Below are 27,866 nucleotides of genomic sequence, written 5' to 3' on the forward strand. Positions count from 1 at the left end.
TTTTTTCATGACAAAGAATCCATCTGAGCTTGGATTCTCTTTGCACCAAGCTATGAAAAATTTGCAAGCCCCATCTATTTCTTTTATAGTACACAACTCATGGACATCACATGAGCACACTCTGATGAGAAGATGTGCAGCTGTAAACTATACCCACAATGAGACCTTTTGCACAATTTCTTAGAGGCAAAAAAATAATAAGATTTGTTCCTTCAAAGGCATGACGAATGCTGATGTTACTGAAGCTGGGTGATAGTACCTGGAGTTCCTAGTACTCTTGACTATTGTGGTATTTGAAAATTTTGGTAATAAAAGGTAAGGAAAATGTACAGAAAGGATTTGTTACACCCATCTCTTAAGAGGTGTATTTAGAGCCTTATATGATACAATGGTGAATAGCGCTGGAAGATAGCAGAGGTCACTGCCGGAAACTGGCACATGCCAGATTGGTCTGGTCCACTCCTCCACCCATGCCAGGCCTGCCTGCACGGCCCCCTCCACTTAAAGCCTCAAACTGTCAAAACCTACACAACCACAACACGGCTGTGTGTTACAAGTAAAAGCCAGCTCTCTTTTCTTTTCTATAGTTTCTCAAGAAAAACTGAGAGTGGACTGCTTCCTCCATAAGCCTACCTTCTCCTCTGTTGGGTGAGAACACGTGGAAGAAAACCACACAGCAAGGGTCATAAAGGCAGAAAACCTCAGTGAAAAGGAGGCTGAGCCTTCAGAGCAAATTCTTATCAGTAATCTTTATATGAACTTTAAAAAAAAGGAAATTGTAACTTCAGTGTCTGTGGCAATTATCTATGCTATCATAGCAGCAACTAGTTTGAGTTTTCTTTACTTTGTGCCTAATGATTGCATTCATTGAGGAGACTCGCTGCGTGTACATAACACATCCTCAATTCTGAATTTTGTATTTTCTACTCTAATGATAAATTTTGATGTAGCAAAACTTACAAATCAAGCTCTTTCCAATTCACATTTGAACAAGAATGTTTGATTTAGCTCAGCGGTACACTGCCTGCCTGGCAAGCGCAAGGTCGTGAGTTTGATTCCTGGTACCGGAAAAAAAAAAAAAAAAACCAAGAATGTTTGAAAAACAGGTGTCTGTGAAGACAGAGGAAAAAAGAAAGTTGGAGACACGGGGATATAGCTCAGCGGCACAGCGCCTGCCTGGCAAGCTCAAGGTCATGAGTTCAATTCCCAGAAAAAAAAAAAAGTTACACGAGAGTTAAAGTAGCAGGTGACTCTATAGAAAACCCCCAGGCTGGGCCAAGAATGAGCAGTCCACCATGTGTCCCTTCTCAGTTCTACATGACTCACTACAGCAGGATGTACCTGAGCACCAATTCCAATTCATCTTATCATTGCTACTTTTGAAGCACAGTCCTGTGGAAAAGAAACTCCGGAGTAACCTGAGAAGATAAAGATGACCCCTGACCTTGGGCTTCGTAGGGTTGATCTGTTAGGAGGCCAGAGGGGCCCAGGGGCCCTGGCTTGAGGCCAGGGCTCTAAGTGGCCTCACCTCTGTGTAGCTGACATGGAAGAGGTTGGCGGCCCTGCCCTGGGGCCCCATTCTAAGACATGGGGGGCCACACCCCCTACTCACCCAGTGCAGGGAGCCCATGCACAGCTTGGCAGCGAGGAGCGGGATGGTGGCATCGTCAGGCTTCAGACGGATGCACTCTTTCAGCACCTTCACAGCTCGGGCAGACTTGGTGGGAGAGAGGATTTCTATGAAACTCAAAATTCTGGACAGAACCAAATACTACAGCCTTCTCAAGCGGTTTTGGTTGGGCTGCCTCTTAAAGGACTTTTCTAACCCAGCAGGGCCTGGGGACTGTGATAACCAGAGCTCAGGATCCTGAGTGACAGCAGAGTAAAGAGTGGTTAAAAACAAGAGGAGGGGCTGGGGATTTAGCTCAGCGGCAAAAGCGCCTGCCTGGCAAGCGCAAGGTCGTGAGTTTGGTTCCCGGTACCGGAGAAAAACCAAAATACCAAAAAAAAAAAAAAAAAAAAAAAAAAAACAAGAGGAAATACTTGCCTGGTGTCACCCTATTTAGTTCTCTACTTGTAGCCGTTGTAAAATTAAAAAAAAAAAAAAAAAAAAGACCATGGAAGCTTATGCTACTATGAAAATTCAACACCCAGTTTATGGTATATCAGACTAAATTTCTGAGTCTACTTAGCCCCAGTACTCTTGTATCTCAGACTTAACAATTCACTAACTGGTCCAGATTAACAAGGGCTCCAGTGGCCCTGTCTCTGCTGAGTGCATACACAGTGTGGCTGCTCTCCTAAGTACCTTGCGTGTGTTAGCTCGTCCTATGAAGTAGGGACTGTTACAGCTTCATTTTACCAAAGGGGAAACTGAGGCACAAAGTGACTTGCCCCAGGCCCTCAGCTGCGAGGGCAGTCCAACTTCTGTACACCAGCTGTACTCTGGAGCCCACGCTTTCTGTCAACACACTGCCTACACCAGAATGCCAAAGACCAAAAGACCTCACCATCCAGGAATACCATGCTTGCGCACAAGGGTCAGGGTCAGAACTAGCTTTAGTTTAAGCCATGTCTATTTCACATAAATGAGTGACAGGAGCTAGGAAAAGCAAATATTTCAGAGTTTTTCTTCTCAGTGGTATGCCCATCTTGGCCCCCAGATTATTAAATTTAACTGTCCTTTATGTAAGGGCCACAGGTCAGTTAGAAGTAGCTTAGACTTCTACGAGATCATCCTGTGATATTTCAGTGACATAACCATGGACACACAGAACTGCACGTTGTGAAGGGCGACTCACTTTTCCAGCAGCCATCAGCGAGAGCGCGAACTGGTACCACAGGTGGAATTCCTCAAAGGTGAACTTCATGGCTCTTTCTAAGCACTGGTTTGGAAAGAGGAACAAACACAGATGACTGAGGATTGTCACAACTGGACCCCAAGTGAGTCTGTATGTTCACATACTATGATAAGACCTCCAAACCCAGCTTCCCTTGAATGCTTAGAACATAACCCTCCACCAAGCCCCTCTGGAGGAGCCCTCACATGGTGTGGAGCTGGGTGCCAGTGGTCAGGAAATCCGCAGTTGGCCAAGACACAATCCCTGATCTCCAGCAGCTCTGACTGAATAGGGAAAGAAGTGGGTGCACACATGACTCTGTCTCCAAGGCTCAAGGAACAAGTGCCCATGGGCGGAAACAGCAGCTTGTAGGAAAGTGGTCCCAAGCATCAGGAAGCAGGTCCCTGGCCAGGCCATGATAGTGAGAAGGGAAACAACACAGCTTGGGGATGACAGGAAGGGAAGAGGGCATGCCTCGGCTGGGCCACGGCAAGTGCGGCATAACCCAGCCCAGCGCACACAGCAGAAGTGGGGTTCGGGCTGGTGAGCAGGCACGGGCTGAGCCGTGTCACTCAGTCTGAGATGGTAGCTCCCTTCAAAGTTGTTACCTCCCCCCCCTGCACCCCAGCTCTGTTCTCTCTCTTCTGGGCCCTTAAACCCCTCACCCCCATAACTGCATGTCAGTGTGGCTATCTTCACCCTCCTGCTCTAGCCCAGTGCCCCTAGGTGAAATAACCAAGGGCAGAAACCTACAGCTTGGCCCCAGTGCCACCCACGGCATATAACCTACAAGTGGGCTTCCCTCTCAGGCAGCAGGGAGCCTCCAGTCCCTGCAGAGAGGGAGACATGATCACACTGGGCTATAGGAAGATCACAGGGTGCTGAGTGAGGTGTACGACCACGGTGGACGCAGGCCAGGAAGAAGGGGGATGGAACTGTCCAGAAGCTTCAGAACCCAGCAATGTGCCGGACTGAGAACCAGCAAGGATAGGATACCACGGGAGGGCGGCAAACGTCTCTTCTGAAGGGGAAGCAGAGGGAAGGCAGGGCGCAGGGAAGGTGCCGAAGGTGTAACAGAGGAAGGGCCTCAGGAAGGGGAACAAGAGGTCAGAGCGATGGAAGCCAAGCCCCTGAGATCTAGCACCGAGGCCGAGCTCCGTGGGCGGGGGTTATGAAGCTCGTTGGGGGAGGACGCCAGGCTGTGGGGCCAGAGAAACGAAGAAGACAGGCAGATGAGGTAGGGAGAAAGGCGGCGTGGGGTGGGAAAAGGCTATTTATCTATGTCCTTATTTCTTCACGAGGGCATGTGAGCAAATCTCCAACATAAAGGAAGGAGCGGGCAGAAAGAAGACACTGAAGGGATAAACTAGGCCCCAGAAGACGAGATGGCAGTGGGTCCCTGGGACAAATGGGCCCTGGCTGCCGGGCCTTCTCCTGGGAGGCCGGTGCCTTACTAGAAAGGGGAGAGACTGCAGGGTGGTCCTGTCCAGCCACTGTTCTCTCTGTTTAGGTATAATCAAGTGGCTGCTGGGAGGGCAAGAAAAACAGGGCTATGAGTTAGAAACAAACCAGCACAGAAAAGGTTTGAACAAGGGAAACCCGATGCTGTTGACATCAGTTACCTCAGAGGCGACCATATGGATGCGCCACGGTACCCACAGCACACCGCTGCCATTTTTCTCTGTGACGCTCTGAAGCCAGCCGGGAGGAGAAAGACAAATGAATTCTCAGGATTAATAGGTCGAGGAAGGGGCTGAGAGCCAAGGAGCCACAGAGGGTCACAATAAAGACAAAGTGAGGTAGCGGGGAGGAGGAAAGAACTCCAGAATTCTAAATGGTCTCTTCAGAGATGGCCATCGTCAATATTATGCTACTTGATTTACTGTGAAAACTTGCCCTAATAAAAATATGTTAAAAAGCAAAGTCGAGAACAACTACAAGCACCTACTACATGCTGAGTGATGGTACAGGATGGGTGTGTGAAGATTGCTCGCAAGAGGAACACTGGTATCATGACTGGCTGACACCGGGGTGGCTGTGTGACTCCAAATCAGACCCTGCGAGGTTGGCTGGAACTGCTGGCTGGAGCCTCCACGAAAGCCCTCTGGGAGCCCTCAGCCAGCACACTGCCCTGCCCCTGCCCTGCCCTTTCAAAGCTGGTGATAGGGCACCAGGAGGTGACAAAAGCCACCTAGTGGAATGGGCAGAAAGAAAGTATCTGTCCCCTGAGGCAGCAGGAGTGCAGGAACACTGACAATTGCCTCCCACCAGGCTACCTGTGGCGGGGGACAAAATAATTGCTATTCGGTTAAGCCAAGGTATACTGGCTTTGATCATTACACCAAGACGCACCCACAATGGTGCAGACACCAAGGGGCAGTCAGGCATCTGAATCCTTCCTCTTCTAATTGCCCTGCTCTTCAGATAAATGACCCGCAGCTGCACAGCATGGGGGTGGGAGACCAAAGCAGCCTGCTGGGAGAGCAAGTGGATAAGAGGGGACACAGGGAGACCTGATCCCTGCCTGATGTGGGCTGGGAAAAGGGGGACAGATGTACGGGAGGATGCCAGCGATGACAAACCAATGGTACTCAGAAGCTGACTCTGGTGATGGGAGATGAGGGTGGATGGAGGGGGAAACAGGGGCTGTAACTGTAGTGGCTGAATTAGACAGGGAGAGAAGACAGTAGATAATAGTACAGCCCTACTCAACTAATTCACTGCCATTTGACCAGTAAGCATCTTAATGGCTCCACAGAAACATTCAAATGTTGAAATGTTTTTTCTTCCTCCTTGTGCTGGAAGGGATGACAAATATCAACTGATAAACAAAAGGAGCTCAGCCGCTGAAACAGACTGTTCCAAATAAAAAAGCTCCATGCTATGAATAAGCGTGCATCCTTATTTTCTTGTGTGCCAAAGGCTAACACGCTCATCACACTCTGCCACAAACACTCATTAGAAGCCTAACTGGTGTCTTGCTCCTTTCCAGGTGTGGTCGGAAAATACCAGAGGAAGACAGTACTGGCCCTCAAACTGATGGAGTTATTGGATCCCAGGGATAGGGGTTCCTGTGGGGAGCACCCAGGTGGAGCCCCCAAGCAGAGGGCATCCATCATTTTCACTATTACGCCAGAGGTTCTGATTTGGAGGTGAGGGGATTAGAAGCAGTCCAGAGAGAAGGGATGCAGTAGGAGGTCACATGACCTAGGGGCAGCCAATCACTGGCTCCCATAGGCACTGAACATGTGGAGGGTGGGGGCAGGGTGGGGGTTCAGGCCCACCAGCACTGAGCTAAGCTCCTGAATGTCTGCTCTAGTCTGTTCTTCAGTCTCCTGTGGATTCTCCACAAATGCTTTTTCTGCTTAAGGTAACAATCAGGTTCTGTCACCTACGACCAGGGCAGAAGGTATGCCCGAGCAAATGCCTTAAGCGCTTCTTGCAACTACCCAACCTGCCAGCCATAATAAATAGTTGTATGGCTTCTGCCTGAGGAACCCTTGGAATAGCGGAGAGTTCACCTGAACTGAACTTCGGCTAGAAAGAAAAGATCTGGTCTGGCCAGATGCAATGGTGCACGCTTATAACTGCTGCTATTCAGGAGGCTGAGCAGGGAAGATTGCAAGTGTGAGGCCAGCCTGGGCATCTTAGTGAGACCTTGTCTGAGAACAAAATAAAAAGGTCTGGGAATGCAGCTCAGTGGCAGAATGCTTGCCTACTATACTTGAGGCCTTGCGTTCAATCCCCAATACCAAAAAAACCCACCCCAAAACAAAGAACCTATTCAACACCGCAGAATGTCTGTGCATTTGGGCAAGCCGGTTAACCTCTCTGAACCTAGGCTCCTTACTGAAAGCTGGAAGCCCCAGTCATCAATATGGAGTCATCGGGGAGATGAAGTTAGTTAACACTTAAAGAGGCATGAGAAACTACCCCTGTTATAGGATGATAGTAAGTTCTAAATAAAGGTTAGCTATTACTACTTTAAAATATTTCAACATTTTTAAGAAAGAAAATGCAACTAATTCCATAATACCAATCACTGCACTCTGATTCAATGTACGAAGGCGAATATTTGTAACAAATATTCACTTTCCTCATGGTAGAAAAGAATTCAATGTGAGACCTTGAAAACAGGGTGCTACATTACAGAACTGGACTAGGATATATGTTTATTGTTTATCTCTTCAGCAAGTTTCTTGTTGGCATTTGCTGTGTAGCCAGGCGGTATGCTAACTGCCTTATAAGTACAGCCTTAGGTGGTCATAATCTACCAGGCCCAGGCAGGTTTGATCCAGGACCCTGAAGCACAGGGGCGTCAGTGACACACTGGTCTCAGTGAGCTGGTGGTAGAGATGTGAATCAAGCTGCCCGGTTCCAGAGTCTGAGGCAGAAATCACAACTCCCCACTGCTTCTGAGGCTTCAGTAACAGACAGGCCACTCAGCAGGCCTGCTTGTGTTGCAGAAGGCAAGGTAATAAAAGACACCTAGAAAGGCCACAGGTTCCCAGAACAATTTTGGGGGTTCAGCAGTACTTTTTCTGTTAACAGGAGGGCCCTGTCCCCGTGGCCTCTTTGGGATTCCAGAGGCGACCAACACCTGAGACCTTTCCAGCTTGCAGAATCTCAAGAAACTTTACTAATTCCATAACACCCAGCAGCACCATGGTAGCCAGCAGTATGTTCTGAGCCCCCCTCGTAGAAGCTCAGTTTGACTAAGATTCAGGCAGGTCACACAGCTGCTCTGCACTGCCACTTCCTTCACGGTCCCCTCCCAGTCTGGTCCTCTTTCTCAGGACTTTAACAACCCATTTCCTGAAGCAGCCATACAGTTAGGAAATGCAAGTCAACAATCACAAACCGGCCTCCACCCCACTTCAGAGGTGTGCGTACTCCAGTGTTCACGGCTGATGGCTCTGCCCTCCTGTACGCTCCTGGCATTTTATGACACACAGCCAAGGCACACTGCTCTCAAGGTGTCCACAAAGCACCAGACACGCCCCAAACCCTGACACCACACACTGCCTGGATATCTAACATCCTCGCTGTTTCCACAAACATCAAAATGGCACAAACCCTTGAGCATACTGTAGTCACAAGAGGAGATCCCTGCCCACAGAACACGTCTACAACAAGAGGAAGATGGGTTGCCCCTGGGGACATTTGCTAACCACAAGCTCCTTCCTTGGATGGGATGTATGCTCATCTAACTGTTTAACTTGTCCTGCTAAGAACTTCCAGTCATATCTGTATGTGAAAGAGTAAAAATGTCCAGTTTTAATATCATAGGGAGGTAGGGAAATAAAATACATGACAAAATGAAAAGCACGCAAGTTTTAACAATGGTTCTATGAAAAAGAAATACTGATGGAAATGGACTCTTCAGAAGACAGCAGGAGTCTTGTGCACGGGGCTGGCGTGGGGAAAGTGTGAGGGGCTGCTGGAGCACGCAGGCCTGGCCCAGCGCAGGAGGAGGCAGCAGACCCATGGTGAAGCCTCGTCTCTGGAGTCAGCCTGCTCAGGCCTGACCCAAGCTCCTGCCTCCCCAGCCCAGGGCTGTTACGGGGTTGATTGAAGCGATATGGAAAATGCTCCCATGAGTGAAGGAACAGTGAATACCATGCACATGAAAGGTGGCCAGCATCGCTTTTGTGAAGCAAAACAGCAGTAGAGCTAGTGGGGTTTGACCTGGAGAGGAGGAGACAGGGAATGAGGACCTCTGGGAACAGATGTGGTGGTGCCAGTGGGTAGCAAAAGAGAGAGGACAGGAGCCTTTGGGCAGACAGGGAGGGATGAGAGCGAGAGTCGCCCTTTTCACTTCCAGTGTCTGGTGAAGAGGGCGGTGAGGTCTAGGGAGGGTCCCATCCAGAGCTACAGACCCCTGAGTCACCCACACCAAGCAGCAGGTGACATCTCCAAACCCCTGCTCTCACAGGAGAAGATGACTGATTTGGCAGCAGTGTCATGTTTACCGGGAAAGACAGGTGCCATAGAGGGAAAGGAGCCCTGCCTCCTCTCTGAAGCTCAGGTCGTACTCACTCAATGCCAGAGACACTTGGTACAATCATCATTTGACCCTAAATGGCGTCCCACTCATGTGGGAGGTAGTGAAAATCTCACTTGTAAACACGTTCCCTTCTGGAGCAAGGGTTTCTGTCTTTCCTGTCTCTTATTTCAGCTTTTTGTACACAGCCATCTTTGAGAGGCTGCAGGAACCAGACACCCTTCTGGCATAAGAAGGGATTTTGCAATTACCTTCCTTGTATGCACAACCCAATTACACCAACTGGGTGCGTGGCAGTGACAGCTGCACAATGCCATGAGCAAGGAGAAGCCAGAGTCTATTTTTGGATTCCAAGAGTAAAAGTCAGCATCCAAAACCCAAGGGGTAAGGGATAGATATAAATCATCAGATACCACTTGCACTTGGCCTACAGCCCAAGTATGAAATCCATCACTGTGAAAAGAGAACAGCAACACTGTGAACTGTCTTCCTTATGCACCTTATGCACTAGATGCTAGCAGTTCTCATGACACAGGCCCTTCCGTTGGTTAGGAAGGTTGTCTTTTCAACATCACACATACTTAATGAGTCAGTTATTAAATGTAATTCTTAGGAGTTGTATAACAATAGTTTTGTTCTTCTAAATTAACATGGTGTATGGATAACATATACTATGTTTGTTTTTCCTGAACAAACAGTGTTGAAATAACTGGATTTCCACAAGCAAAAAAAAAGTATGAGATACAAGGTAAGTGGAGCCTTACCTCACACCATATACAAAATTAACTCAAAAAAGATCAAAAGCCTAAATATAGCAGTAAAAACTATAAAACTCTTATGGGAAAACATAAGGGAAATCTTCATGACCTTGATTTGGCAGTGGAGTCTTAGATATGACAGCAAGAGCATGAGCAACTGAAGATATACTGGGTTTAATCAAAATTAAAACCTTTTGCGCATCAAAGGACATTATCAAAAAAGTAAACTGACAACATACAGAATGGGAGAAAAAACTGACAAGTCACATATCTGATAAAGAGTATATCATGTGTAATAAAAAACAATTGTAGCAACTAAAAGAAGCACAAACAAAAACAATTTTAAAATGGGCACAGGATTTAAACTGTCATTTCTCCCAAGATATACAAATTGCTGATAAATAGTGAAAACTGCTCAATATGGCTAGTCATTAGGGAAACGCAAATCTAATTCATAATGAGATAGTACTTAATACCTACTAGGACAGCTATAATCAGAATAACAAGTGTTGGTGAGGACGTGGAAAATTGGAATCCTTGGGTCAGGCAGTAGAAGGTAAAATGGTATAGTTACCACATGACCTAGCAATTCCACTCCTAGGTGTATACTCTAAAGAACTGAGAAGAGGAACTCAGATACATGTATGTCAGCGTTTCGTATATATTCACAATAGCCAAAAAGTGGCAACAACCCATGACCCACTGATAAATTAATGTGTAAACAAAATTGTGGCACATGTATACGTCCTAAAAAGGAATAAAGTTCTGATGCATGCTATTAGATACACTATCACAGCATGGCTGAACCTTAAAAATATTAGCTAAGTGAAATAAGCCAGATATAAGAGAGTATTGTATGATTCCATTTTATACCAGGTACCAAGAATTGGCAAAGTCACAGACATAGAAAGTAGATTAGAGTTCGCCAGGATATGGAGGTGAGGAGAGAGTGGGGAGCCATTGCTTAAAGAGTTTCTCTTTGAGATGATGGAAAAGTTTGGAAATAGTGATGATAGTTATATAACAGGAGAATGACACTGAATGCACTGGATTGTGCCTTTAAAAAAGATTAAAATGGCATACTTAAAACTTTTAAGAAGCAAAAAACAACATGAGTTATATCCCCGGATACTGGTTTCTCTGAACTGAACCACTCTACGGGGTTAAACCCCTGTTCCTCCCAAGAGTACAGGCATTTTCACTGAGGGCCACAAGAAGAAAGCAACATTTCATTCAAAAAATATTTCCATAATATAGGGACAGAGTACCAGTGGCCGTGTTGGGGTTGAAATTCTTCAGGACAGGCTGTCAAACAAAAATGACATTGTTGGTCTCTACCAGGCTGATCACAAAGCCAGACCAGACCTGAGATCTGTCTGGGGCTCTGCCCATCTGGCCCTCTGCTGCCTAATTTCCGTGGAATTACCTTTAGCCTCTGACCTGCATGGAGAAGGCACATTTATTGCACATAAGGGCCAGTTTACCTCTAAATCCTGGAAAGGGGAGCGTCAGCTGTGAAGCACTGGTGTGTCAGCAAGGTTTTACTCAATACCTATCATGAGCTGAACATCTGTGGTCACACCCGGGTCACTCACAGCCACCGATGCCTTCCAGGGACCTCAGCACCTACATCAAGACAGAGTCTGTGTTCCAGCAGTGGGGCTGCACAAGGTGCCCAGCTCCCAAGTAAATTAGCAAATGGTGGGCTGTTAAGCAGGCTTAGTCAGACATGCGTGCTTTTCACAATGTTCTCTGAACAAATCAGCATTTAGGTTGGGGAGGTGCAAATGTCCCTTTGGTACAATCACTACCCAGACAGTTGTACCCACAGAATATAGTGTTGTTGCGATTTACCATAAACAAATGAACATAAGTTCAACAGGAAACATAAAAATATCACTTCTGTCTTTAAAGCTGCCATGCCTATGTAGGGGGAACACAAACAGCCTTCAAAAAGGACCCCATAATATGTTGTCAAAATGGAGCCATTAATAGTCAAATTTGAGAAGCAAACCTCCTTAGCAGCTTGGCTTCACTCTGAACAACAGAGGAAGCCGTGCTTATTGCTTTACTTTTAATAGCACGGGTTGTCATGCCAACTGGTGCTGCTGTTTAAATTGAAGAGGAAAAAAGAGTTCCTTCCTACATGAAACTTTCAGCAAGGCTCACAATTAGTCTTTACAGAACCATAAAAATGCATATAGCACTGGAGAGATGGTAAACACTGTGTTTATATTTAAACCTGTCGGAGAGAGGCCATGGTAAACTTAGGGTTTGCACTTCAGCTGTCAATGCTCCGGGCCCAGAACCTGGCTAAATAGTGCCCCAAGAAAGAAAGGCTTGAGGTGGGCACATGCCAGGACAGCCACTACTGAGCTGGAAGAGCAGCCTCCTGTTTTATAAGCACCGCAGAAGAAAGGAATAGGGACACAGCAGTGTGCCTGTGAGTGTGTCTCTTCACGGCTGGCTCTGCCAGTACTGTACCATGCACCCATGAGGACCTGCTCACAGATCAGCCACTGCCTGACGGGGTTGGATCCCACCAGTGAGGGGCACAAGCAAGGTCTGTGGACAGGGAGTTACGCTGACAACCCGGCCCCAGGCCTTCTTTCCAACATCTTTACCAACCCAGCCCCTCAGGCAGATCCCTTTCCGCCTCCGCAGTGTGGTGAGGGAGGGCGTTCTATCTTCCTAGACTACAGCATCCTCCCCTTATCCACAGGGGACAAGTCCCAAGGCCACCCAAGGATGCCTTAAGCGGTGTATGGTATCCCATACACTGCGTTTCTTCCGCCATGCCCTGCAGCACTGCCAGAAAGCACAAGACCTACTGTGCTTCCATGTTTTATGCCCTCGCACCCCCTTTGTAATACCAGCTTTGCACTTCTGGGCCATTAGTAGGTAAAATGAGGGCTACTGAACACAAGCACCCTGATGCTAAGCCAGCACCCTGACAGCCAGAACAGTTACTAAGTGACTAATGGTCACATGGTGCATGCAGTATGGATACACAACACATGGGGATAATTTGCCCTGGTCCCTTTCTGTCTCTCTCCTTTGTAGGGGAGACAATGCAAGATTTCACCATGCCACTCAGAACAGCATGCAATTTTAAATGTAACTGTTTATTTCTACAATTTTTCATTTAATATTTTTAGGCCAAGACTGACCACAGGAAGCCGAAACCACAGAGAGCAACACTGCAGAGATGAGGGATCATTGTATTTAATTCCTGTACCAGCGGTTCATACTCTGCAACCGGGGCTCCCACCTGACATTCTGCTGCAATTGGCCTATTCTCTTCACCTGGGATTTAACATGCCTTGCACTGTTAAGTCTTCTCTAGCTGAGTTATCTTTCCATGTGTTTCTGTTTTGGTCTCAGTAACCAGCTAGGAAACTTCTTGAGGACAAAATAGCTTGTTTGTATACTTCATTGTTTCCCCGTGCCTGGCAACTCCTAGGTGTACAGTGGCGGTAACTGCAGCAGCAACAGCATACGGATGTCATTTGATAAGCTCTGTGAGCTAGGCTCTGTTTGAGTACTTTACATGTATTAATGACTGTAACCCTCACACTTGTTGAGGTACGCACAAGTAAAAGAGTAAAAGAAACAGACATGCGGCAATAACTTGCCTAAGTATTATTCAACTGTTAAGTGGCAGATTCAGAACTCAAACCGAAACTTTCTTGAAGTAGGGTTTAAAGCGTGGAAAAGCTGGCTGAGGAAGTAGGCATGACCTGTTAATTACAAAGACCCAGAATAAGTGTGCAGAACAGTTCCCAAAGCCTTGCATGGAGACTTCTCACGAGAACTCAATAGGATGGCCTAGACCGGTCATCAGCCCTAGGTGCTGAGATCTCAGCATGCCCCTCAAGACCCGTATGTAGAAATTCTCTCTGGTTTTCTCGAGATTTGGACAGTGTAAAAGGACACAGTCACCAAGGAGTGCTTATTATCATGACTTACTTCACATAGCCCATCCTGCTTTCACCAGGGTGTTCTTTTATTGGTTTTTCTCCTTTTACTCGGCCCAAGCTCACTCTGAAGAGCCAGTTTCTCCCTCACCCTTCACTTTTGCTTTCTTGAATAAACTTGGCCACACTTTTTGCACATTTTGTTCAATTCTGTGTTTGAGACAAGAAAATCCTAGAATTTTAACCCCAGAGGGAGAGATGAGCAACCCAGAACCTGGTCACGTTTAGTTGGGGAGCCACTTTTAGAAGAAGCTATGTGGTAGCATTCTAACTCTAGAGACTGTCCAAGGACATGTTAGGTTGGTAATCTCGGTTTTGGGTATGAGGAGGCAGGGTGGGCAGTGTGCCAACAGAGAGGAGAAGAGAGACTGAGACCATCCACAACGAAATGTGCATGAGCTAGGTATTGTGGTTTACGTCTATAACCCTAGCTACTCGGGAGGTTGAGGTGGGAGGATCACAAGTTTGAGGTTTGTCTGGGCAATTTAGCAAGATCCTGTCTCAAAATTTAAAAAATGAGTAATAAAAAGGGCTAGGAATGTAGCTCAGTGGTAGAGTGTTTGTGTAGCGTGTGTGAGGCCTGGGGTTCAATCCCCAGCACTACAAAAAACAAACAGCTGTGATATTATCCCATTCCTTAAAACTTACACACGTTCATGCATGTACTCATAAAGATGGGTGGAATGATAGCCTCGAAAATGTCAACAGGTAATCAGCTATCTCAGGACAGCTGAATTCTAAGTGACTTATTGTCCTTTATATATTTGTATACACTGTTTGATCCTTCAAGCAGCTTGCAGGACTGTTCAATATGGCAGAAAGAGAAATATTTGAAATAAAAGAAAGGAAAATAGAAAAAGAGAAGGGGAAAAAATAGGGGGAGGTGACTGACTGTTTCTGAACAGAAGGGCAGCACCCTGTCTTGTGTGTCATAACTATCACTCTGGTGACAGTGCAAGAGATGACACGGAAAAAAAATATTCCACAACAAGGATGAAAAAAATGATAACCACTGACATCTGTGGGACACGTGGGTCATTTGCCTTCTGGCTGATGGGAATCATGCTACTGTGAGGGTAACTGGACTTCAAACTCATGATAGATACCAACTGATAAGTGGATAAACAAATGGTGGTATATCCACACAATGGAACACTACTCAGCCATAGAAGGGGTGAAACGCCAGTACCAGTAGACGGTACGATGTGGATAACCTTGAAAACACACCAACTGAAAGCCAGAGGTAAAAGGTCACAGATTAGATAATTCTATTTATATGAAATATCCTGAATAGATAAGTACATAGAGATAGAAAACAGATTAGCAGGTCACAGGGACTGAGGGCAGAATGTAGACCGACTAACAGGTATAAAGTTTTCCCTTAGGGTAATGAAGATGTTTGGGAATTAGAAATGATGGTTGCTGCTGTGATTTGGGTGTGGCTTGAGTATCCACAGGGCCACTGCAAATAGCAGCTTGGTTCCTAGCTAGGGCTGTTGAGAGATGGCGGAACCCTTGGGAGCTGGGTCCTTAGGTCTGTAGGCTGTGAGGACTGCTATAAAACAAACACACCTGGCCCTGCCCATCCTCCTTGCTCCTAGGTTGCGATGCAATCACTTGCTTGTCTCTGCATGTTCCTATCATGAGGTGGAGCAGCCAATGGGTGGCCCTTTCCACAGAGTCCACGCTACGCTGTTTGGACTTTGAGCCTCCGAAACTGTGCGCTCAATATACTTCCTCTGCCTTGTAAGCAGCCTGTGTGAGATATTTCATTATGGTGATACAAAGCTGACTAACACAGCGACACAACAGTGTGAATGTACAAAATGCCACTGAGTCACATGCTTTTAAATGGTTAAGTTTGTTATATGAATTTTGCCTCAACTTAGAAAAAGTCTGATTGCCCTTGAACTTAAAAGTTCTGAGAAAATGGACAGGTAAATGATGGAGGCAGAGGCCAATGGATTCAGTAAACCCCAGTAAATGAGGAAAAGAGGAAAGCAGCCAGTCTAAGAAGATGTGGCCTCGGTCAGAAAGAGAGAGGGTCCTTGCTCACACAGGGTGGACCTGGCCCTCCGTGGTGACTGAGACATCCAGGGGGCACCTGAAGCCTCACGGTGCTGCGAGCCTTCATCTTTCGCACCACATCCACCATCTTAGAAGATCTGAGACAGCATGGTGCTCACATATTTGTGGGTGGGAGGTGGAAGTTCCAACTGCCTAAAATAGAAAGGGCAAAAAAGGCTGAGGCCAAGATTCGAGGCCCTCATTAACGGACGCAGAGCCCATGCTGAGCCTTCCCTGGGGCAGCCACACAGCTGGTAATCACTTGGGGCTGGCTACTGCGCTCTAGGTTGGCAGCTGCTCATGGGCAGGGCCAGGCCTTACAGCGCCTGGCTCAGAGCAGGTGACAGCACATCTATGTGCTGAAGAAATGCACATCCTCTGTTTTATTTATTTAATCAATTGATTTATATTTTTCATACATAAAACACAGATATGGTACAAAATCCAAAAGGCTCCAAGGGCTACAGTTTTTCATTCCCTTTCTTACACCCTACCAGTCCATAATACTTGATGCAACCTTTGCCATTGGCTCCATCATTTAAATGTGACTAGTGGGTAGCTGAACTGCAGAAGCTCCTGTGACCAGACTATCCAGTGACCTGGACATCAGGTCATTCCCATAAGGTGGAAGCCACATGTGACATCAAATGAAAGTCATCTGAGTGAAAACAAGGTCCTGGGATTCCACGCTGGGAGGAAGCACATGCCACAGAGCTGCCGGCTTGCAGAGGAATCTTGCTGAAGTGACAGCTGTCCCCCCCACAGCCACTCATGGAATGAAAGCCCACGGGTAGGGACCATGCGGGCTGTCCACCAAGCTGGCCACCTTGGACTCCTCACACTGTTTCAGATGTGACAGAAAGGCTACACTGCTCCCTGAGGGGATGTAAGCAGACACGCAAGCCACACCCACTACGCCTCAGGGAGGTGTCAAGTGGTTTGTCTGAAAGGAAGAAGTTCACCTTAAAGGAACTCAACAGTGAGCTGGTGGCACTGACCCCACAAACAGGCTGCGCAGCAGACATGCTGGTCAGGAGGTGGCAGCCCTGGAAACTAAGACACCCAGAGATGGCTTGGACCAACCTGGGCCAGCCCATGCCTGGACGAGTCCTAACGGGGCAGGCCATGAGTGCTGGGGCATCCGGACACGCTGCCACATCTAGCCACGTCGTGAAGGTTTGTGTGTGCCTTTTTCTTTTTTTAAGGCTGAGTAACCACTGTCCCATGTAGTCACCAAACCAAAGACTAAAAAAAGATTCAAGCTACACAGGCTCATCTGTTCCCAAGGTTCCTGCCTAATGTGGCGATGCACCGGCAGGCTAGAGGGTGAGCTGAGCACTTATCTGATTTCAGTCAATCTGTTACTGTATTTCATTCCCTGTCCTTGTGCCCAGAGGCTGTTGCAATGGGTATAAATTTAGAAAGACAGAGATAAATAACATGGAAAAGTTCATTTTAACAAAATGGGGTGGCCCTTCCTTCCTTCCCTCCCTCATTTCTTTCTTTCCTTCCTTCCTTCCTTCCTTCCTTCCTTCCTTCCTTCCTTCCTTCCTTCCTTCCTTCTTTCCTTCCTTTCTCTTTACTAAAGAGAAGATAAAACAGTTTCCTTACTTATTCAGCCCTACCAAAGTGCAATCTGGTACTCTGGGCAAGAACTTAATAATACATAATAATAATAATACCATAGCCCAGAGGAAGCAGCTTCTGCTGAAACTGAAACAGTCAAGCTTCCACCCTGACTGTTTCCTAGAAGCTGACAGGGTGAGAAGAGGATGCTATCTTGCACAAGATCTGTAATCTATGGGGTGCCTTGTGAGCAAGTAAAACCCCCAAAATAAAGACAGCATCTACCTCACCTGAAACATTCCTACCAGCTACGCATGGCACATGTGCCTCAAACTGCCAAGTCATGGGAGTTCTACATTCTACATCTACATTTTAAGTGAAACTTTTAAGAGGAAATTAATATCACAGATGGACGACTTTGGTTACGATGGAAATTACACTGGAAGAGAAACTGCCTGAAAAATGCTACCCTTCCCTCCCACACACTCACAGCCTTGGGAATGATGAACCATGTGTAGTAAGAGACTGTCGATCAATTCCACCACCTTATCATTTAGCCTATTTCCCTTCATAGAGAGGGAACCAAAGTTAAATGACTGGACCAACATCCCAAGGTTGGCAGTGATAGAGGGGGCCCAGGACCAGGTCTCACGGCTCCTGGAGACATGCAGCCTCCCCACCCGCCGGAAGCCGCCCAAGCTCGGCAGCTGTACCTCTGACAGCATCTCATACTGGCCCCTTCTTCCAAGAGCAATGGTCAGCAAATCATAGACCACAGATGCACTCTGTAGACTGATGAGGCGGTCACTTTTGTGCTCAGGTATCCTGCTCAGCACAGCGTCCCGGTTGGCCTGAAAGCAACATGGAAGAGAGAAACAGATGCTGAGCCAGCCCACGTTTACTGTGTGGTAGAGAAGCCAGCTAGGCCCGCCTGCTCCGCGTGGTTTGCCTTCTGGAGGACAGAAGTGAGCAAGGGCCTGCCACCTTGGGTTCTGTATTCAAAATCCCTGGAGCATCACAGCACATGGTAGTATGAACCTGGTAGTTGGTCTCTGGGGAAGCTTTGTGGGCTGAGGAAAAGCAGGGAGCATCCTTCGGTCTCAGGCTCATGGAGGTCCTTGTAGCAGACACAGCAGGATCCAGCAAGTGGGAACCGGCTATGTCTACTTGTGATCGTGCTTCTGTCTACATTCAAGAGCGGAAGAACATTCTCAGCCCTGCATTTCCAATCACCAAAGAGTGTCATCGAGTTCTGTCTGTCCTACGGGGACACGTCAGACTTTTCCTCTATCACTAAGCAACATTCAAAGCCCTACGTGTGTCTTTGTGGAACAGACCTCAAAGACTAACTCGGTCTTGTAAAGGGAAGCACGAAAGCCACGTGTAAGAGAAGATGAGAAGGAAGCTGAGCTTGACATGAAATGATATCGCCACAGACTGAAAAGAAAACCTTGTTGCCTTCACATCTCAAGTGCTTAGTGCAGAAATACATCAGGCGCATCCACGCTCACTCATCTCATCTCTCCAGAAACCAAATGCGCCTCAGAGCAACTTGTTTTCATTACTTCTGAAGTCTAATTTCTCCAAAGATCTCTCCATATATACTACATGTACTAGAGACTCAACAGCCAGTTTATTTTCCTTTTTTGTTTTTGTAATAGGGATTTCTGAATCAATAAAATTAAATTTCCCCTCCTGCTAGTTAACAGAAGTCTCCAGGCCTGTTTGTCCTGAGAAGCAGAGAAAGGGCCCACAGTCTCCTGCGAAAGTGGCACTTGTGTTTCCAGAGTTGCTTGTCTCCCAGGCCGATGTTTATCTTCCTGCCTGACATTCGCAAAGGCCACGGGCATCCCTTCCTCTTGCTAATGAGGCAAAATGCTTTCTTTTTGTGTGAATCTAAGGCATTTAGTTCTATCCACCCAACAGAAATTACTCACTTTAAAACTCCTGGCTCTTAAATGTCAGAAACAAATGAGAATATTTAAGACAGGCCACTTCCTACAAGGTGAGTCATCTCTTATGGAAACAAGCCTGCTTTTGAAGATTTCATTCTAAGTTTTTTTCTTTATACAGTGCCTTTCGAGCCCAACAAAGGCACTCTAAGACGCCTGCTGTAAACGGTCTCCCTTTATTCATTTGCTATAAAGTTTCATACTGAGACCAATGCCTAGAAGAGAACAAAATAAAATATAACAAATACTGTTTAGGAAAGATTTTCTTTCCTAACATCTTTTTTTTTTTTTTCATTTTCAGAGAAAGCATTAGTAGATTTTGATTAAAAAGGTATTCTAAAACCTCAAGCGGATCCCCAAATAATACCCATCCCAAAATATTGTTTCAGTGGTAGTTGTGCAAACATAGTTCTGATAATCTCTCTTTCGAGGGGAAATTTGTTATGCAGTGAGAAAGCAGTACAATTCCAAATGCTTTCTGGTAGGTGGAGAGACTACAGATAAGTTTATGCTTCTAAAGTCAGAACCAATGAAGACTGTAATTTTCTCAGATATTCAAAAAGCATGGCAACTCTCAATTTGGTTCTGTAATTGAGCACCTTCATTTTCTGCCTAAAAACTAAAAAATCAAGCAGTCAAAGGCCAGGGGGAAAGAGGTTTCAAAGAACAACTTAATTTTGGAATGATTTACAGCGAGAACATTATCATTTTGGTTGGGAACCTAGTTCTTCATATTTACTGATGATGTCACCAATTTCACCATCCCCTAAAAAGATCTTTCCAGAAAGTAAACACCCCAGAGCCAAATCTGACTGTCTCAAAGGGATTGTGAGTATTATTAGTTTCTGTCTCTTCCACTGAGGAGCAGGACATCACCGCAAAGCATCTGCACTACACCTAGAGCAAGTGTCACGCTGATGTGGCCATGTTTTCACAACTACAGACCAGCACGCATGACCTAATGCTGGAGCAGAATCGTCCAGTCATCTAGAATGTCTGGTCACCAAGTGTTCAGAAGCAAGTTTGCCCCAAGGACATCAACTGCGAGCTGTTCAAAGTCCAGCCTGGGGTGAGGGGATGTTAGCTTTGAGGCCCATAGGAGCTGACTCTCATCAACGAACTGGTGAGGAAGTAGGTGAGACTTACTCACTTGAGAAACAAGGACTGAATGCTACCAAGTGCCAGCCTGGCCACCTATGTGTCTGCCCTGAGTGTGCCAAGGCAGGCTGGAGAATATAAATGGCACTGTCCTAAGGTGTAGCTGACATCAAGGAAAGATGAGCCAGGGGGGCAGCCTGCTTCCTGGGAAGGAAGGGAGCCCACTGACATCAAGCGCGTCCGTGTACAAAGCAGTGGTAACTCAAGGAGTCTGGCTCCTGTAAACATCGCTGTGCCACTTCCCAAAGCAAAAAACTCAGTGTTAAACCAAGGAGAGAAAGCTGCCCTCCCTCACCGACCCTGGCCTCTGCTGACCCCAGCACACGTGCTTTTCCGGTACACCACTTCTAGGGCTTTTCCACCTGGGTGCATCCTCATCTCCAATTAGAACACATGCTTGGGTGGGGATCACAGGGGAAGGGAAACACCTTTCCTTGCTTTCCTTATGATTCCCGTTTTTGTCTGCTGCCTGCCTGTGAGGATGAATGTTATAGCAGCGGTGGGAAGGAGTACAATTTACAGAGGGAGCTGCAGACCTCTGCACCTGCCATGTGTTTTGCCTGCTCTGGGCCTCAGGTTCCTCATCTGTAAAAGGAAGTGAATAAATGTGAGCCCTCTGGGTCCTTTCGAGTTCCAGGAGCCTGACACCCTGCTCAGGTGCTCAGCACCCGTCATTTGCCTACATTATTGGGATATTATTCCCAAGATTTCAAGCCAAGGCTATAATGCTTCATGCTGTACAGAGGAGAAACCCAGTAAATGGTGAGTGGTGCAGTTTTAGGTCTAAGTTCAACATCCTGGCCATTCAGAAAGCATTTCAAAAGAATCTGATGGTCTGGCAAACACAGTAGGGCCCAGGAAAAGGAGTGAGCTCAGGCATCCTGGGCCTCTTAGGTGCCTGAGAACAGGAAGGAGAGCAGAGACCATCAGCACAGAGGACCAGGCAGTTTCCTCGGGCTCCTATGATGAAAACTGGAGATCTGCACACCCAGTGAGTGATTTACCCCAACCTTCTGTTGACACCAGTGCAACGAGAAGGCTTGAGGTTACCCTTCAGGGGCTTCTTTCCCTTGTAAGGTTCCTTTGTGGTCCTCCTGACTATATAGTCTACTTACATAAATAATGCAAGTGTTACCAATACTTGGTAAATGAATGAATGAAATAAGATACCTGCTAACTGCTAAGAAAAACACCCCCCAAGCTCCAGGATGACCAAGGGACATTTCCTAGTCCAAGAATTAAGAATCATCCCTCTTCTTAAACTTTTACTGCTGCCCCCACCCCAGGTAGTCCCGCTAGAAAGCATTTTCTCCTGAGGGGGAAAAAAAAATCACCGTATTGAGGGAATAACCACAGTTAAAAAGGGACTCTAGGGACAGGGGACAGAGCAATGAAAAACACATTCCACTTACCATTGATTCACTAATCAGCAGTAACAACAGGGCCTCTTCAGTATTTTCTTGAGGACAAAAAATGCTGCATAGAGAAAACCAACTTTGATATATGGCTGTTTCAAAATAACATAAAATACACAACTACAAGTAGAAGAGCATGCTAAAAAGTCTCTTGATTTTTACAGAGCCCAAGAAAAAATACTATATAATTTCAACACTTGAATTAATTTCCTTATTTTCTCTGCTAATCTATAGAATTAATACATTTTAGTGATATATTTTAAGGGTAGGTGGAGGGTGAAATAATATTGTAAAAAAAAAAAAAAAAAAACAAGCTAAAGGCCTAAATATCACATGTACTTATTAAGGAGGCAGAAACTGAGATTGTTACAAACTGACATTATGTAAATAATACCAGTTTTTGCTTAAACCCATTATGAAAGCATAAACTACGGACATTTCACTAAATAGCACCCTTCTTATCTATCACCCACTAATTGGTGTATTTTATATTGTCATTCAGATGAAATAACTGATTGGAAGCAATATTAGAGTGTTAGTGATTTCTCTAATACTGCAGAATTTGGTGGGCTATTTAAACACACATTTTTTATTATGGGGTGGCATGCAAGAGCTGTCTCGTTAATCTATTTTATGGAATTTGGCTGAACTCTAAAATCTTGGATTAAAAGAAAAAGCTTTTAAGCTCAGTGTTGCTGCGGATTAGAAAACAATAAAAACCCAAACATAACCCCAATCTGCACTCTCTGTACCCTATTTTTTGTGCCGTGAGCACTTTTAAAGACTTGTAGCAATTTTTGCCTTCCTGTTCTAAAGTTCTAGAATCCTTTGAATAGAACTGAGAATAATGATAAAAATGATATAAATGATACAGGGTCTCAAAACAAAATTTGCTTTTGTCTATGTTGTTATTTTTTTTATTCTCTTTAAAATAAAAAAAAAATTTAAAAAATAATCTTGACTCAATAACTCCTGGATATTTTGAAGACCACTAAATAAAGATTAAATTTATATCTTCCTAGGAATAACATTACAATCATTTAGGAGATTTCTCCTTCCCTGCAAAAGGTGAAACACTCATATTTTCCAAATAATTATAAACTTGTTATTTTTGAAATGCTGGCGAGTTTTGTACTGTATCACAAGGCACTTAAGACTGAGACAGAAAAAGGACATGCTGGTCCTCTTATGGCAACTCTGAATATCAGGCAGGAAACCACCCCTGGGATGCTTCTATTGCTCTTCCAGAGCCATAGGACCAAGGCTGGTTCAGCCCTCATGCAGGATTCTGGGGCTTGAGGTTACTTCCTCTAGGAGTCGGCTTGCAGTGACCTGAGTTTTTCAGAAGATACACCATTTCTTTCCCCTTGAATTCAGAAATAGACTCTAAAGGCTTTAAACTAAGAGTGTCCCCCATGTGGGTATGTGCACATGTGTGCGCACATCCAGTAATTACTTCCTGATATCCTGGCTATGCCTACATGCAAGGGGGACCTTGTAAATAAATAAAACAGTAACCTTAACCATTTTTTTCATGAATAGCCAATTCTACATTGCTCAGACTAATTGCAGAGAGAGCCTGTGCTAATTGTGACTTAACACTAGCCAATTTAGTCCATGGATAATCTCCAAATTCCATTTGAGCCATCCAGCCTGGTTAAAAGCTGGGTTGTGTTATTTTTACCAAAGTTGCTAACAAGTAGCGCATTAACTGACTCTAATTCCACTTCCTGGGCCCTCCCTCTTGCAGGATGGTTACTCCTGAGCCTGCAGAGCTCCCAGGTCTGGTAAGGAGGGGGAAGAAGGAACAAAGGAAAGTTTTAAGAGACATGACTGAAAACTTACACAACTGGCTATCCTTTCTTTACTTATGAACTCCCAAGCTCTATTTCTGCCCATTTATTCCCTCTTCCTTGCTCAGACAAGAGGGGAGCCCAGGGTCACAGTCAAAATCACTGAAAGCCTTCCTTTTGTGACATTCTCCTTCTTGGGGCTCAAGAGCCTCAGGGGGAGACCCTGGAGTACTCAGTGTCACATCTGGAAAGTGGGAAAACCAGGCCTCTGGTCCTAGAGGAAGTTCTGTAAAGGGCGAGGTGTGGACCGAGGGCACAGCAAGAAGCAGGGACCAGTAGGTAGTAAGGACAAGCTTCCCCAGCCAGCAGCCCAGAGGCGGGGGTGGAAGTGTCGGGGCTGCTGCTGGGCTGAGAGTGGGAGGGCTGGGTCCCAGCCACTCTGCTAGGTCACAGGGTGCCCTTTAGGCAGACTGCCTGCTTCCTGACTTTGGATGAATTGGCCAACTCACGATGTGGTTCTATAGAAGATACAGGGAACAAGGGTGTGGATCCTCATGTGCAAAGAGTAAGCATGTCTTGCCAGGCCTTCCAGATAATAGTTCTTTCTTGAAATTTTCTCCAAATATGTAAGGAACGTTGTTGTTTGTGGTAGAAAAAAAATCATACCAAAGAAATCCAATTGCATTTCACCTCTTCCATCATCTGGAATTGCTGCATGACAAATGAGAAGGCAGAAGTCTGAATGTTTACAGCACCACCCAGGAGTCAGATTGACTCCATTTAGATGCAGGGAAGGCCTTGAGCTCTGCCAGCCCCCAAATAAGTGGATTTCTAGTAATGACTCCTAGGCCTGCTGACAGAGCTCTACAATGCCACTGTGCATGGCTGGCACACCGAGAGGGAAAGTCCCAAATATGTGGCCCCTAAGCTACAGCAGCCAGATAGGATCCCAGGAGCCAAGCCCTACCACTCAGTCATACCGTGCTAAACTCCTCAAGGCAGAATCTACTATTAGGGTTGCATCCGGGTGGAAAGGAAAAGGATTTAAATTACAACTAAGAATGCCTGTTATGATTTATGTCTGGATGTCCTTCCAAAACCTCATGCAGTTATGGGAGTGGGAGGCCTTTTTGGAGGCAGCTGAATCTAGAGGGTGTGATTGATTCATAGTGCAATGCTGGGATTAAGGGTGAGTGAATGCTGGATCAGTCTGCTGATTGGATTTGCACTGCCCAAATCCCAGCAATCTGGATAAGATAAAAGAGGCAGAAAGAAGCTTGTCACTCTGCCTTTTGCTCTTATTGCTTTTGTCTTCCTCCACCATGAACTGTTGCCCCTCTGCCATACCACTCTGCCTTGCAGCCAGTTGATTATGGACTGAAACCTCTAAAAACTGTGAGCTAAATAAACCTTTCCTGCTTTTACACTGGGTGTTGGGTATTTTGTCTCAGCAATGAGAAAAGTAACCAAGACTGAAGTTGGTACCAGGAGTGGGGTCATAGCTGTGATGTTGCCTGGATATATGGCTTAAAAGCCCTGGAAATTAATTTGGAAAGTTTTTGAGAGACTGGCTGAAAAAAGAAGCCCCTATATGCTGTAAACTATATGGGGGACTCTGGTCAGAGCCTGGAAAATCAGAGTACTGATGGAAATGCTGCTGTTTAGGGTGAAGCTCAGGAGGTTTCTATTAAGAAGGACTGCATTGGCTGCTGGATCCCAGGTAGTATATGTTGTGCTTTTGCAGGAAATCGGTCTGCATTTTGCTTGTGTTTAGAGATATTGCCTGGGAGGCAGAAAAATTTTGATGTAGTCTACTGTTGGGATGGTGGCATGGTTACTGTTCAGATCTTTTGGACAGATCTATGTTCAAAATTAAGAGCAAAGAGCCAGCAGAGTGATTTGAAGCATTTGGCCAGAGTGAAGGCTCCATGGAGTGGTGGGCTGCAAGGATGAAACAGGAGAATGCGGTTGTTGAGAAGGAACAGGACAATGGAAAAATGAACTGAAGCCTTTCACTGAAAGGGAAGAGTGTATCTGAAAAGCAGATCCTGTCTTTTAGTCTTGCTGTGCCCTGTTGTTAAAAAGTTAATGGGAAGTAAGGACTGTGATTGTAATAGCACTTTTAATATGATTTTAATGTAGTTTTCAGGAATCAGGTTTGTCAAAGTATTATCGTTTTAACCTGGAATTTTGATCACCCTTTGAATATTTTGCTTTTAGTGTGGAAATGAGTGTAATAAGAATTGTATGTATATGTAATTGTTATATTCATGTAAATTTGAATAGACCAAGACATGTTAACTTTTCACAAATTTTCCACAGGAGACTATGGTTTAAAGAAATGTGTCAGGTTATCAAATTGACCAAGGAAGATTGTGGTGAATTACTAATGGTCAACTTGTAATACCCAGCTGGACTGAATCAGCATGCTGGGTGTGGAAGGCCCACCTGAGGACTGTTGCCAACAGCATAAAAAGAGAACTGGAGGAGAAGGTGCTGTGCTGGAGAAGTTTGTCATGATGGCTTCCCTGATATGAACTCAGCTGTTATCATTGGAGGAGCTCAAGTCCTTGCTCTTGCTGATGATGGCTGCGGTTCTTTTCAGGGGAGCTCTGGTCCTTACTTTGAACATTGCTTCATGGCTCCAATGCAAACCTTCAGCCTGCTGACACAGATCCTTTACCCCACTGGTGCAGACTTTCTAGCTTTTACCTCTGACCTTTGGGCCTTCCAGTGCAGGTCCCTGACATAGACTGGCATAAGACATGGTAGTGGGCTCTAGGCCTCCAGCTGGATTCATGGAGGACATTGCCATGGGCTCTAGGTCTTCAACTTGACGCATATAGGACACTGCTGTGGGAACCAGGCCCTCAGCTGGATTCTTTGGGTCTTTAGTGTGCAGGCAGATCTTCCACACTCTTTTGCATGTGACTCTTTGGGCTACTATTATAAAATAACCCTATAAATTATATGTCCTGTATTAAATCTTTTCCTTGTAAACCCTGACTACAATAGCACCTCTTAATTATTAGGGACCACTTGGTCTAGTGTGAGGATTGGAACTTTGCATGACCCTTCCCTCTTAGGTCAACCCACACAATTCAATAATCCCCCATGACAAAGGACGATCAGCCAGGTGCCCTGAGCTCAGCTCTGAGCAGGTACAGGTGAGTCCCACACAGCCTATTCCCTGGGCATGGCTCCTGGCATCCCTGTGACTCAGAGGTGGGCCAGGCTCACGCAGAGTGAAGAGAAACCAGTGGTGCAGCTGGCCACTCACACAGCTTTGATTCTGCCATGGGGCCATTGTCCTGACACTGCACTACCCTCATCTTCCCACTTGAATCATCTCTGGCCTTCCAGAAATCTCTGCATGGGGGACCAGAGCTTCAAACCCATGCTTAGCACTGACAGTGGCAGCTTCTCCTCACAGGCCTGCCAGGCACTCGCTGGCATCCCATAGATCTTTTCATCATCTGTTTCCTAGCACAGGAAGTTTTTAAGTTTTGGTTTTTAAGTCTTCTGCTTTGCTTGAGCTAATCATCCACTCTACTATGCACTTAATTATCTAAGCCACCACACATTTTTTATAAGGAGGCATACAATGAAAGAAAAACCACACCTTACTGAAATACGCTTGTACACACACTAAGATACATATCGACAGCATTCACAGGAGCACTGTTCCTATTAGCTCCAGACACGAAAGGAAACAGCTCAACTGGCCATTATAAGAGAGATGATTGATTGATGCACTCCAGAAGTGATCCATGGAATACTATGCAGCACTGACAATAAATTACTACCACATGCAAAAATATGGGTGAATTTTTCAAATATAACGTTAGACAAAAGAAGTTAAACATAAATGAGTACACATTATACAATTCCATTTATATAAATCTCTTTTTCCCATGGTGTCTAAGATAATGCAACAATGACATTAATTTTTTATTTTCAGATAGGGCTTCACTTTTGCCTAGCCTGGTCTTGAGGGGCTCAAGAGAGCCTCCTGCCTCAGCCTTCTAAGTACTGGGACTATAGGTATGTGCCACTGAACCCAACTTATATAAATTTCAAAAATGAGCCAGACTAATTATTGTGCTGCAAGTGAGGAAAGTTGCCTTTGAACAAAGGTAGTAACCGTGAGAAAGTCCAGAGAGCCTCTGGGGCTCTGGCAATGTCTACTTCTTGACCAGGGTACTTATGACATGGATGTGTTCACTCGGCTAAAACTCACCAAGTTTTGTACTTCTCATTTGTTTCTTCTTCCCTGTTTCTTATGTCTCAATAAAACACCTAAAAATAAGTTACCCAAAGCCGAAAATTTTCTACA

At 45.7% G+C, this 27,866-nt stretch overlaps 1 protein-coding gene across 5 annotated transcripts in view; it reads right to left on the reverse strand.

Moving 5' to 3' along the window:
* Ttc7b (tetratricopeptide repeat domain 7B) overlaps window positions 1-27,866 on the reverse strand; it is a 218,646-nt gene that overhangs the window by 101,682 nt on the left and 89,098 nt on the right. For all 5 annotated transcript variants that reach the window (XM_005390284.1, XM_013517240.1, XM_013517239.1 and 2 more), the window contains 4 exons: window positions 21,735-21,798; window positions 17,926-18,063; window positions 2,802-2,885; window positions 1,613-1,717 (listed from right to left, as the gene is read on the reverse strand). In XM_005390284.1, coding sequence (XP_005390341.1) covers window positions 1,613-1,717; window positions 2,802-2,885; window positions 17,926-18,063; window positions 21,735-21,798 — 391 coding nt within the window. The remainder of the gene's footprint in view (window positions 1-1,612; window positions 1,718-2,801; window positions 2,886-17,925; window positions 18,064-21,734; window positions 21,799-27,866) is intronic.

Source organism: Chinchilla lanigera, unplaced genomic scaffold (genome assembly GCF_000276665.1).
Source record: "Chinchilla lanigera isolate Chin_1 unplaced genomic scaffold, ChiLan1.0 scaffold00037, whole genome shotgun sequence".
Taxonomy (NCBI): Eukaryota; Metazoa; Chordata; class Mammalia; order Rodentia; family Chinchillidae; genus Chinchilla; species Chinchilla lanigera.